Source organism: Megalopta genalis, chromosome 6 (genome assembly GCF_051020955.1).
Source record: "Megalopta genalis isolate 19385.01 chromosome 6, iyMegGena1_principal, whole genome shotgun sequence".
Classification (NCBI taxonomy): domain Eukaryota; kingdom Metazoa; phylum Arthropoda; class Insecta; order Hymenoptera; family Halictidae; genus Megalopta; species Megalopta genalis.
In genome coordinates this window covers 10,912,248-10,926,027 of record NC_135018.1, presented here as the reverse complement: position 1 = coordinate 10,926,027, position 13,780 = coordinate 10,912,248, and the positions used below count along the sequence as shown (strand labels likewise).

At 38.6% G+C, this 13,780-nt stretch overlaps 1 protein-coding gene across 10 annotated transcripts in view; it reads right to left on the bottom strand.

Annotated features, from left to right (window-relative positions):
• LOC117227300 (Rap GTPase activating protein 1) overlaps positions 1-13,780 on the bottom strand; it is a 233,194-nt gene that overhangs the window by 139,234 nt on the left and 80,180 nt on the right. Inside the window, exon 1 of one of the 10 annotated variants that reach the window (XM_076522811.1) lies at positions 3,988-4,412. The exons of the other annotated variants lie outside the window; for them this stretch is intronic. Within the exon in view, the coding sequence (XP_076378926.1) occupies positions 3,988-4,106 (119 nt within the window). The 5' untranslated portion in view covers positions 4,107-4,412. Of the gene's footprint in view, positions 1-3,987; positions 4,413-13,780 lie in introns of those variants that run through there. 10 annotated transcript variants of the gene reach the window in all.

Here is a 13,780-nt window from a genome sequence, read left to right as displayed (position 1 = left end):
TAATTTAAGTAGATTTACATTATGTACGACGGAATAAAACTTCATAAGACGTACAAAAAGTAGACCGAATAAGAGAGAGTCGTGCCTGTCCTGAATTCTGCTACTTTTATTCTACGATGACTACGATTTTGTGTTAATGAAAAACATCCAATTAATTTTATGGATGTCATTATTGAAAATTGTAACAGAAGCAAGAAGGAATTTACAGCTTTTTTGTCACATTTTAATATTATTGTTATTATTTATTATTTACGGATGATGTAACTCATTTATTATAAGATACGTTTCAATAAATATAATAAATGAAATAAATATAACTAATTATTCGCCCTCAATAATTTCAAATTTTGCTTCAATTTAGGAGAAATTAATAATATTCGTATTTAGTAGATCATGCATGAAATCTTCATCGCGACTCTGTTTTGTTATAGAGCAAAGGGTTAACGCTGACATAAAACGCGTTATTTGATTAGGTCATTAAGTACGAAGTGCATACTTTACTCTCCAATTTTACTATAAAATTGTAAAATATTTAATATTTCAAGATATGCAATAAGTTTTGTGTGCCTGAGATTTTTAAGTGATACATGATGTAACTAGTGCATGTCAGCAGAATAAACAGATAAATGAATGTATAGAATGTTCACAAAAAATTATACAAATCGCGGAAAAACTCGTTCAGTCATCGGAATCTAATAAGTTTTTAGAAATTGATAAGCAACACGACCGAGCATTTCGATTTTCTGTAACGTCGAATGATTACAGCCGAGAATAGAAGCGAGCGGCAGGACAAAAACCATGGAGTCGATCAAACCGGTAATCACAATTTACAGACGAATTATTTATGAACTGCCATTTTGCAAATTACCAGGAGATTAAGGATCGTAACGGGCACGGTCGAAACTCTTAACGACATGCACCCGTAGGGAATGAATACCTGCATGGTACCCTAACTTCAATTACGTGGTCCGTCTACGGACTAGACAAACTAAAATGCTGCCCTAAATGCACTACACTCACCTTGTCGAGTAATAATGTTCAACGGGCGAGCGTATTATAGGTTGTACAAACATTTCCGCGGCCCCCCTTTTCTCATAGAAAAAATTAATCTGTGTTTACTTTGCTTTCATAACTCGTTTCGGCTTACTGTTTCCCCAATTTCTTCTCCGTCATAGTTTACCTTTTGGCTATATCAAGTTTCCGATGAAAAATAAAACATCGGGGTAAGTTTATCGTGCCGTACAGCTGACGTTTTGTTTTTAAATAACTAGGACTGTTTGTGTGAATCCTATTAGTAGGCAGAAAAGCGGCCTATTCTAATTGGTAATGCTACTGTCAACACTTTTAAATTGTAATTGCAAGAGCTAAACTGAACTGTATTTCTCAATTCTTCTTGAAGATATAATACATATATGTATATCCATTTTTACGGAATGATTGAGTAAAAGTGTTCCTATTGGGTTGGCAACTAAGTAATTGCCGATTTATTCAATGAAATAAAAAATTTTTTTTACTTGGAACGAAGTTTAATCTGTAATGTATTTTCCATTTTGTTCGATGACCTTTTGCCATCTCTCTGACAACTTGAAAATTCCACGCACGTAGATAGTCTGATCCTTTTCGGCCAAAAACTGAGTTAAGCGAGATTTTACAGCGTCATCATCGTTAAAAGTTTCACCACGAAGGGAGTTGTCCAGGGATCGAAATAAGTGGTAATCCGATTGTGCGAGATCAGGGCTATATGCTGGGTGTAACATCAATTCCCAACCAATATCCATCAATTTTTGCCGAGTGGACAAAGACGTGTGCGGCCTAGCATTGTCCTGCTGGAAAATGACACCTTTACGATTGACCAATTCTGGTCGCTTTTCCTTGACCGCTGCATTCAATTTGTCCAGTTGCTAACATTCACGGATAATAAAAAATAACATAATAATAATAATAATAATTTTATAATATAACATTTACGGATATCATAAAAATGGGAGTGAGAGACATCTATAACTGAGAAATCGGCAATTACTTAGTTGCCAACCCAATATTATTAAGAATTTCATAGGCAAATACGCAGTTTATCGTAAGAATAGATGAAAAATGTAAATACATATAGTAACTTTCGTCACATAAAATGATAATATGTCGTAGCTTTTACTATTTTATCTCGAATTCATTTTTCAAATGAAACATTGATATAATGGGAACCAAACAGTACCGCGATTCTTTCTGATTGTTGAAGAGTATTGGCCAAACGAGTCTGTGACAAAAAAAACATCAACTACTCACATTTACGATGTACAGTACATGAACTACAAGAGTCACAACTGAGCACAGAACTATGAATACCCTCTAGTTATATAAATCTTATCATCTGATAAGATGAAGCAAATAAAATTCCATAAAATACAGATCTTTAAAAGTAAACACAAGTCACGCACTCAGTAACATTATATGTAATTAAAAAATTGAATTCTTTTAATTTTTAGAAATGTTTTCTAATTATATACGACTGCAGCTGACGTTGTATTCCTTTAGCGAAGTATAAAATTGGCGAAAATTATCAAATGACAATAAAAAAACATTATAAACAATTATCGATTAACGATATTTTGTATCAGAATACAATGATTATAATATCACTGATTAAAATATTGAATAAACACTAAAATATTTCATCTTTGCAATCCTGCTTTTTTATTCTGGAAAATGAAGTAAATGAAGTTAAATAACAAATACCCTCCTTTAACACAGTAGATAGTTTCTAGAAAATGCTGTGTTGTGTGAAACTGTGTTATGAGACCCCAGTACAAAAAGGGGTCCATACTTAATTCCATATAGGCAACTTCACTTTCAATTATAAATATATGTATAACACAAAATGAAAAAAAGCAACAAAAAATATTTTAATTTAATGTAACCTTAATTTAATAAATTTCTTCCTCGTTACTACTCAGTACAATCAAGCGAGAACGTTTCATCGGTTGAACGATGTCTCACCTTCACTTTCTAAACCTTCTTCTTTATTCAGATTTTTTGCATCTCCTATCCCATTTAAAAAATCTGAAATTTGGTATGTTTGCTGGTTCTTATAAGGTCATTGGAGATTTTATAGTATTTATATAGACAATTTTGTAGCTCCCTTTTGAATTTTCGGCTTCTCTCAGCGGGGGGTATATATTTATATACCCTTAATTATAATAATTATATTTTCATATAAAGCTACTGTAGTTTATTATTCCCTCCCATCATTATTTTAAGGTAATTTAGTTACAGTACAGTGTCGTATAAAGGTTATTATCGTGTTAGAGCGATAATAACGATATGTTATACATAGATTGCAGTGCTATACGAGGGTTCCCTCAATTTATCCTATCGTGTTAAAGCGAAACCGTGTTATAGGATGCCATGTTGTAGGAGGGCTACCTGTATTATCAAAGAGGAATAAGGTTATCGTTCGACCCAATAATGAGATCAGGTCCAGAAAATTTTCAATAATGCTTGCATAATTGGAAAGTTGATTAATCTTCATGTCAATATTTGAGTATACCTATACTCAATTACTAAAATTATGTGTATGTATATCCTTGTTGATAAATAGATAAATTGTTCTGGATTTCGATAATTATAAATTCATTGTTATTTAAGTCGTAAAACGATGCGTTAAATACATCAGTTAACATTGGCGCTTTCAAATTGATAGAAAAATTAGTATTCTACGGAGAATGTAAATATTATAACATCGAGTTCTATTAACCGGAATCCAGTACAAGGTATAATCCATTGCGGACGTTTTTTTTTTTATACCAAGAATATTTTCCTTAAAGAATTAGATCATGCATCAAAGACTTCAATAATGGACGAATTATCTTTCGTTATATGCACAATAAAATGATACATTTGCAACTTCTGGAAAAAGATATAGAATCTCGACGTCGTCGCAATGCCAAAACATCTGTTCTCAAAGGGTTAGTAGAATGTCGAAAGATTTACCGTTTCTTGGAGAGTAGCGTGTACGACTCCTTGGAGCCGGTGCAAAGTCGCATCCGCATCTTGCGAGCGGTCCTGTCGACGCCTCGCTTCTTAGCTACACCTCCGTCCAAAACTGGCATCCAGGCGAATTCGATGTGGGTCGATCGACAACGACACAGCGATCATTGAACACCGCCCACGATCACGACGAGTACACCACTCCCACGCGCACCTCTCTTGAACGCGATCCCTTGGCGAGCAGTTTGAAAAAGTTTCGATCCACGGACCGACGGCGAATAATCGAGTCGACGCGATTAATCGTCTTTCGATCCCGTGAGCACGGTAATTATTTTGTCGGCAATTTTTTCCGAAGTCATATAGTAATATAATTTACAGCCGATAATTCTCGTCGGTTGCGAGCCTTATCGAGGAGAAGGGAACTATCGCCATCAACCCACGGCTCTTCTTCGCATGCACCGCCACCACCGGCTCCTCCACCCCCACCACGACGATCTTTCTTCTCTGCCGCCTTTTCCCGACAACTATTACACTGATAAGCTCAAGCGGCGTCCGGTCGAAAGCGCTTCTTCGACTCCTCCTCCGTTCCGCTCGCGACACGTTTCTGCTCTCACAAACGATCCCCCGGAATCGATTTCTAGATCACGGCTAATGCACCGCGCGAAACTTATCAAGCGCGGGTTAGGCCAGGCCCGTGGAAAAAGTCGCGGTCCTTTATAAGTGGCCTTTTTGCCTCTTAATCGAGGCAGAACCCGTCGGCCCGATAAGCGTAAGTGCAGTGGCAAGAAGTCACGCTACCAAATTGCCAGAGATCAAAGGGGAGTCTTGACAGCGACGTGTTTCGGTTACGTATGGACTCTCGAGTGGATGTTTCGAGAGCTCCTCGTGCTCCTTCGTGCTCCTCGACCTCAAGTTGAAATCCTTCCCGTGGAATTCGAGGATACAAAGCGCCGATTGTGACCTAGCTTCGCCGCCTGCTAATTCCTGCACTATCAATTTCTTGCGCCGACCGCCTCCCCGTATACTTCCGGGACGATTTTTCTCCGACTCTGCCTCGATTTATTTTGGTTTAATCGAAAGAATCGTTGGAAGTAATTTCGATCTGTTCCAACGGAACGACCGATTCGGCACACTGCCCCGACACAAAAAAAAAAACCCCGGTTTATTGACCGGCGACGATGTCCCCGTTCAGCGATCAAGAACGTACTACAGCAGACAACGCTCACTTCCGAATGGGCCAACGAGACAAGTCCGCTCTTGTCCGTTATCTGGCTCGAGATGCTTCGGTCACGTTCCAATTTGTGAATGAACCGACGACGCTCCGCGCGATCACCGGAAACAATAAATTCCACTCTTAGCACAGTTCCTCGATATCCGACCGGCGCGGCGCGGTTGTTCACGAAGACGCTTTTCCAAGAAGTTGCCAGTCAAATAAGGTTGCGAAATTCTCTGGAAACTGTGAACCACCACGCATTTCTTGCTTCTTGCTTTACTTCAAACGCTTAGAGATTTTCTTGGAATTGTTATCACTGGTACGATCATTTGACTTCTATGTCTGCGAACTTCAACGTTCACCGAGCGGAACGAGCTTTGTCAGCGAACACGAGAGCCAAGATTAAACGTCGGTAACGATTACCGCGAGTCTCTTGACATTTCAGTTCCACAGACTGCTTCGATTTTCGTCGTACGCTTCTCCTTCCGCTGGGGCGATGCAATGTTGGTGAAAATTGAAGAACGTCGGCAGCAGCTGCGTAAATTAGAGGCTCGCGTTATTTCCGTCGGTAGCTTTGAATCTTGAATGAAATCAACACGAGAGAAGCACGTGACCGAGCGCGGAACCGACGAGGCAAACGCGAGGCTCGCGTTTCTTCGTATGAGCCTCGATGAGCTTCGACGAGTGTGCTGAGCAGTAGATTCGTCGACGAGCGAGAGGGGCAGAACCCAATGGCGAAAGTCAACAACAGCTCCCGACGCAGGAAAGAAATCTCCAAGCCGCTGATAGACAGCACACTTACATCCTACTCATCCGCTGATACGCGTGTCAATATTGCGCGGGTATCGCGAGAGCTCTCTTTCGTTCACGTCACCTAACGTCTCGGCCGTGGTAGACGAATCGACATTAGGTTCGACAACGAAATTCTTCGCAACAATCCCTTACTGTCGCGTATCTTGAAAAATTCACGTGAGGTGATATGGTAGCCGCAAGGGTCGAAAACAGAGGTAAAAGATAAGAGTCGCGAGATTTGTCGTCAGATTTTTGTAGAACTTTTCAAATTGCAAGCAACAGATAACTGCGGACTAAAAACGAGGTCACAAGATGCAACGAAAATGTACGATCTCCTCGTGTCCGCTTATCGTCGAGTTATTCGAAATACACAAGTAGTAACAAAGAAAAATAATAACAAATCGTAACAAGTGAGACGAAAGTCACGAAAGATGTACACTTTTCTCATATCCAACTTGTGTTAAGATACTGCTAACAACACACTAGCAATTTATCAATTACACGAACGATTTCCAACAAGCAAACTCGCTGCAGAAAAATGTTTACAGTGCAACGTCCTTAAAATAAAGCTTTTCCGAGAGCCGCTGGCACAGAATTCTGATGGAGATTCCCACAAGCTGTGTCGTCATTTGAGATGCATCGGAAGAAGTTCTCCGCGGCGAAGAAACCGCAAAGTTTAAAATCCGGTGTCGCACACTTTCTCACTGGTGAATTTATTAACTTCACTGATCGGTAATTGTTTTATCGTTTGATCGAACCGACGTAAGAACAAGAACGAGCAACGAGACGAAGAACCGATCGAAGATCGAGTTACGTGCGAAGTTACTTCTCGAGAAACACGCACAGGGGATAGAGTAGAATTCTCGCACGTACACTTGAATGGGCCTAGGTGGAGAGCGCACGTGCGTGCGTACGTGCGCGCAGCCCGACGGATCGAGTATGAAACAAGAAGGCATGCGTCACGAGCTCGTAAGGCCCCGATCCTAGTGCTGCAACTGCACCGGAGGGGGCAGAACGCTGCGGGAGCGGTGGGGGGCACGGGTGCACGGGTGCAAGGAAAGGAAAATCGACGAGCGGACTCACAGGGAGGAAATATCGCTCTCCTCTTCTGTTCCCCATGATTTTTCTCGCTGTACTGCTTGGTCTTCTTTCATTTGCTCGTCTCTGTTTTACAGACAGCGAGGAACGATGATCTTCGGGCATCTTTTAAAATACTGTATTTTTCTCAAATTAGACCAAATTATTTCAATCTGTTTGAGATGTTGGTCGAACTAGTTTAATCAGTAAGCCGTTGCAATCCCTTTGTGAAGTGTATATGTTTAATTTTCTTCATATTTTGTTTCGATACAACACTTTTATAGAACGTATAATTTAATAAAGAACGTCAAAGTATATATCCTTCTTAAACAGAGCTATCTTTAACGAATATACCGAGTATACCAATTTTTGCAAAAATTGCAATTGGTTGTAAAAACAAAGAGAAATTGAAAATTAGTGTTTCTATTAACTTTTTTTTAGCATTCCCTATGACGATTGTTAATAATGCGTTTTGTAGATCTCGGTATCTTGTTATATCAATGCTGAACATTTCATTGAAATCGGTTCACGTTGTTATGAGGTACTAAACAATTAAACATAAACAGAATCGCAGCCTTTCATGGTTTTTGACCAATGCCTGTAAAATAAAAAAGTTGAGAAAATACTATTTTTATGTTATTTTTTGTCATTCCAATTAATTGCAATGTTTGGAAAATTCAACTTATTTAGTCCAATTTGAAAAGAGTTATTACGTTTCAACAGATGCCTGAATATTATTGTTCCTCATTGTATACAGTTTCATCCCTTTGTATTTCCTCGTGGTTGTAGGCTGCTTCGTTGCCTTTGTTGATTTATGTCTCGTTAGAGATTTTTCCTTTACAACTAACTGTACTACCAGCTTATTTCCTTGCAATCTGGCTCTTTTTCTGTTACGGTGCCTCGAGTTTCCAAGGTGTAACTCAAACAAGCGACTGCTGCCCGTCCGGTTTTCGAGGAAGTATTTGGAGCAGAGAATAGAGAAGTTTGCTGAATGAAACTCTGCGAGGTACATATTGTGGTAATAACTCAAAATGTCCCCGCGATTATTCATGATTTTAATTGGCTTTCCTGATATACTGTTAGGTTTTAACACGCTAAATATTCGATTTAAAAAAAGGAACATTATATTAAGAAGTTTTTTGTTGAACAGTTTCTATGCGATTTTGAATTACTGAATGTTTTGAAACGCTTTTGAAAGTAAATAAGTTTATTTTACATCGGATAATGTAAGAGAAATTAGTTTTATTATTCACCACATCTTAATAAGAAAAGTCTCAATTGTTCAACTTGGTTGTATATAAATGTACACATATGCGTAATATTAATTTTTATAGGGTACTTTTCATAGAATTAGACGCTAATTTATGTTCTATCTAAAATTTGTTGGTAACACAGTACTGTTATAAAAATCAAAACTCCAGAAATTGAGAAAAATACAAACTCCTATAAAACGCGACGAATTTATGATCGTCTGGCAATTTTCAATCATTTTGTTGATTTCAATAAAGAATTTGTATAACGATGCTACAACGTATAATGCAAATTAACTTATTCTTATTAAAACGAACTTTTTGTATTGTACTTTGCGTTTATTTTGTATCAATGATTTGATTACTTTCATGCTCGAATGTTAAAAATTCATTCTTCTGCTACTCGGCGAATGTGGTATTTGCTGATGCCAATGTCTACATACGTCCATACATAATATCTTTATCTTTCAACATCCCTGTTCGTGCGTCCGAGTCCATCCGCTTCTTAGATTAATCCGCTCCTCTCTTCTTCGAGTCACCCACGGCTTCTTCTCGCATGTTATTTTCTGTAGGATGACCCCATGTCACGCGTGCATATGTTTCTGTGATTGCTAGCAGCGAGGAGGCTCAGTACCGTAGGTGGTAATCGTCAATGGTGTAAATCGAGACAATTTTCGACCTCCTACAGTCAGATTTCTGAGCTCGGCTATACAATCGCGAGTTTACTGCTTTGGATGCAGTATGCTACTGGGATGTGAAACAGGCCAGTACATTTTCTACGCTAGTCGTATAATTATACACACAATTTCAAATATATTATTCTATTTTATCGTAGCCGCTTTCCCTTTCCAATTATCGATGACACTGATTCTAATGAAGTTGAAATTTTAATGAATATTGATGTTACGTGTTTGCTCACGTATTCGTTCCTTTAGAAATCAAATCATTATGCCTATTGGTAGTTAGATGATAATGCTTTCGTTAAATATTGTTCAATTTACTCGATACTATTATTGCTCGTTCAGGTCTCTTCCCATAGCAATTTCTAATAATGATCGTAGTCTATACTTTAATAAACATATCTTTATGCACACGGTCCCGAACATTTTATATTGTATTTATTTATTATTTAGATAATACGGTGACGAGAAGAATGCATTTCAAACTATGTATTTTCTCTAGTTACACACTACCACTAGTACATACTTAGCTGTGCTGTCGTTAATTAAATTAGCTTAAAATTTTCAGAAAATATTTTCACGAGTCAAAAATTACGTGAACATACACGATCAAAGACTTCAGATTTCCAGGCGGGCATAATATCGTAACATTAAAAATAAAATGATACCAATTGGTATCTAAACGAGTCGTTCCATTTGGTATGTGTAGCTGTTATGGTAACCAACAACACCAGACACGAATAACAGAACTAATTAGCCAGTTTTAGCAAGGTCGAGTGGATATTCATAAGGGACGGGCCTCGATCAATTACTCCGGCAAATTTCCATTTATGTAAACGAACACACCGTGTACGGCGATGGCTTGTACACCATTGAGGTTTATGGGTTCTCGCTCGATGCGTTTTACTGTCTAGACCTTCAATAAAATCTTCGAGGTGGTCGCGAAAAAAAAATGTCATTGCGGGTTCGAGTATTTTCCGCTGGTAGAAAATTCAATGACTCGAGGGGTGCACGCTCGATTATCCCTGGGCTATAAACTTCCGCATAAGTGGAAAAACGCGACCGCGAACCCCTTCTCAACAAAGGTGACAATTCTCGAAGGGTTCGTGTGACGGCACGCGACATATGCGACGCAAGATCCAATACTCGATCCCTCCAATTTCCGACGGAATTGTGGGAAAAGCTCGCAACCTCGCCGCAAAATCGGCCGCGGTGGGGTCAAGGGGACGCTAGAAACCGAAATTAATCGTCCATCCTTTGTTATCCGGTAATCGATGATTCGCCGATCCGTAAGTGATTTTGATTCGAAGCCACCGGACGCAGACGTTGCGGTTGCGAATCAGTGTGCGACAATGGGCCCAATTCGACGCCGGAACCGAACCGTTCCCGCGTGCAATTATTCGAGTGCGTCGTTATACCTGCGGCTGCCGCATATTCGGCCATTCATGCAGGCTGTTCATTTTCCAAATCGTACCCCTTCTGCACATTACCTTTCTCCAAGTCTTCATGAATGATTTGTTTGAACAAATTGCTTACTTCTTTCCTGTACTTTTCTGTTTGGAATCTACTGTTGGAACTCTTACGTTTTGCGTTTAATTTACACTTAGTGTGCAAGATTTTACAATGTTTTTCAAACGACAAAATGTATCCTGCAACAGATGCTTTTATCGAAAAATTGGAACAACGAACATACCACTGCATTTGTTCAATTGTTCAATGTTTGTCAATTCAATCACGCTATTGTTTCATTATTTGCAGTATGCGAAATGAACGCGTTTAAGTTATTGTACAGCTACAAAGATTAGAGAAGATGCTACTAATTCATAGAATATTGTTTTCAATTTTCATTAAGGCAAATAACAATATATATATATACGAACATCGTGGGACAACTTTTTAGGCAAATAGATTTAATATCTTTACATGTATTTAACTATAATGTATGTAACTTTAACACTGTTTCTAGCGAAAGTGTCAAGGGACGCCTTTTAATAATTTCCGCTATTTTTACCAGAGAGATTAAAGGACATCTTTTGATAATTTTTAATAAAAAATTTTTTCTATATTTTTGGTCAATTGTATAATACAAAGTATCGGTAAAAATAGTGTTAAGAGCATAATTCTTACGAGTTCAAATCGGAAAATGTACATCATTTCAACTTTCAATTAGTTCAATTATAATTGACGAAAACACAAATGTTTGAATCGAGACAGAGAAATATTCTATTCTTTCTTTAATAATCGAATAATATTCTATATGCGACACAAATGAATAACGTTGAAAATTTTAACATTGCGTTAATTAAGGTTCCGGGTGCCGCGAGAAAAATCGATTTCGTTTCAGCGTAACTGACGAGGCAGAGGCGGAATTTTCGAACAATATAATGGCAGAGGAAGGACGCGCGGACACGTTTGACGCGTGTAAACGTCAATGGGAAACTGGACTGTCGAAAATAATGTCAAGGTGATGATTTACAGGTTTTTTCACAGCTGATGACTGGTACTGTCCCAATGTGGAATACACCAGCAATACCGGGTGACGCTGTAACATATGTGCGGCACTCGTAAACTACGCGGACACAATGTATGCTCTTCAGGCTGATTGCTATTGTTCCAGACGTATGTGCACGAACATAGAATGAGAGTCAACGATGCTACAACACTCGACGGTTATGGCACAAGAACATTGTTTATGTAAAAAAATCAATTGCCATACGCACTCCCATAATTTCGCGTCGTACTCCAGTGAGTCGACTCATTCAAGTGTTCAAAAACTGTCGACGTAACAACGGTCCTTCTGATCCTCGAAAGCCGCAGTATTTCTGTGTGCTACACTGTGCGCGCGGTTTCACGTGTTCAGATTATATAATAGCAATTAAGTAACACTAATAGAAAGTTGGTTACATTTGTTACTGCAGGTGTTTTGAATTTTGAAGGATGCCAAGCAACACGATCACTGCAAACTTGACTTATTTGGCCGCGTCGATTTATGTTCTCATCCGTTACCAAAAAAAGGACTATCTAAATTCTGAGAGTGATGTAAACATTTGTCAGTGATTTCAACGCGGTGGTATTATAAACAACGTCGGTAAATGCGGTGTCGATGAAATAATTATTAATGATTTCAAGATGACCCTGTACACCGGATAGTTTACCACGGAATACATACTAATGAAATATTTATTTTCCGAAGAAAACCAACGAAGCACTTATAATAAAAGAGACAATAAAAGTTGTAATATTATTCACACAGTATCAAAGCTGTATTTAACTCATGCCTAATTATACCAGCATCTTATAATCGGTTTTCATTCTAACTTTCGATATTCCACTAAAATAGGATATCAATTAAGGATTATAAAATAAAAGATACCGCATATTCCGCCAGATAATATTCAATTTCACGAAGTGATAAATCACTGACTATTAAGTGGAGGCTAAGTAAGTTGAAAAGCCTGCGATAAAAGATAAAATGTGAATCGTTTTATGAATATAACCTGTGACATTTGATAACTTCTAGGCATTATATTGCAGCGGCTCTATAAAGACTCGTCTCACGCAGTATTAAGTCAATGCAAATTAGAGGCAAAGCGAATATTGCTCCCACCAAAATTGATTGAACTCGTGTTCATTAAACATTCGATTATATCACGGATTTTCGCGAATTGATTGCAGGAATTTCTGTGTAAACTGATAATAGCTGGCATTTACTGCGCGGATATCTATTATTCCTGTCGGTGGTTGCATCCTGTGCGTTCATTTCAAATTACCGAGCGAGCACGTGTGTGTAAACGTGCGCGCGCACACACACACACACACACACACACACACACGAGGACTCTACCTACATGAGGACAGTCGTTTGCCCTAGCTATCTACCTACCTACCTACCTACTCACCTACTCGTACATATCCATTCACCAAACCTGTCCCGTTTCTGCAGTGGTATGTTCCCGCTTAATGCGAGCAAACTATGCGAGTGTATCAAAACACGCTAAACGGGCGAAAGCTATAAAGGTGGCGCACACTCTATCCGATATCTCCGATCGCGCGATTAAGATTCAACGGAAGATCCTTGGGCGCAGCGAAATTCCCCATTAACAAGGGAAACAGGATGCTTCGAACAATTAAAAGATTGAACATTAGCCGAAGCGACGCTATTGTCTGAGAAAAGACCGAATTCGAATATCCATGAAACGATCGTATGCCAGTGATTATTACAATCAATTTATTATATGGTGACACTGATTTTTAGCTAAATTTTGAAATATATTTTTGCTGTAATATACATGAACAAGTTGAATGCTGGCAGCATTTTTAGAATACAAACGGGGAGTCGAACTAATATTTTCTATGGTACATTTTAACTTTCTACATTTCATTAGTTCAATGACTTTGATATTGGAATTTTTCGAGTTCATCCTCCGAACTTAATGTGTTAAGGTCCATTCATACTCGCCGACGAGCCGAGCGGATTGATAGCGTTTTATTATTTTCTTCTGAGCATGCAAAACCATATCAGTATAACGAAATTCGACGCTATCAATCCGCTTGGCTCGTGCACGGCTCATGGGTGAGTATAAATGGACCTTAAATAGACCTTTAATGGACCTTTTATGTTCTTCTAGACACAGTACTTCGAAAATCGATACCACAAGTAATTGAATACAGTGCAAATTCGATTATTCGAGCCTCTGTTATCTAAATACTCTGTTAGGCAAAGCACTATGATCAAGTAACTGTTCCATTATCTACACACCGCTAACTTAATTCTAGTGGTTACG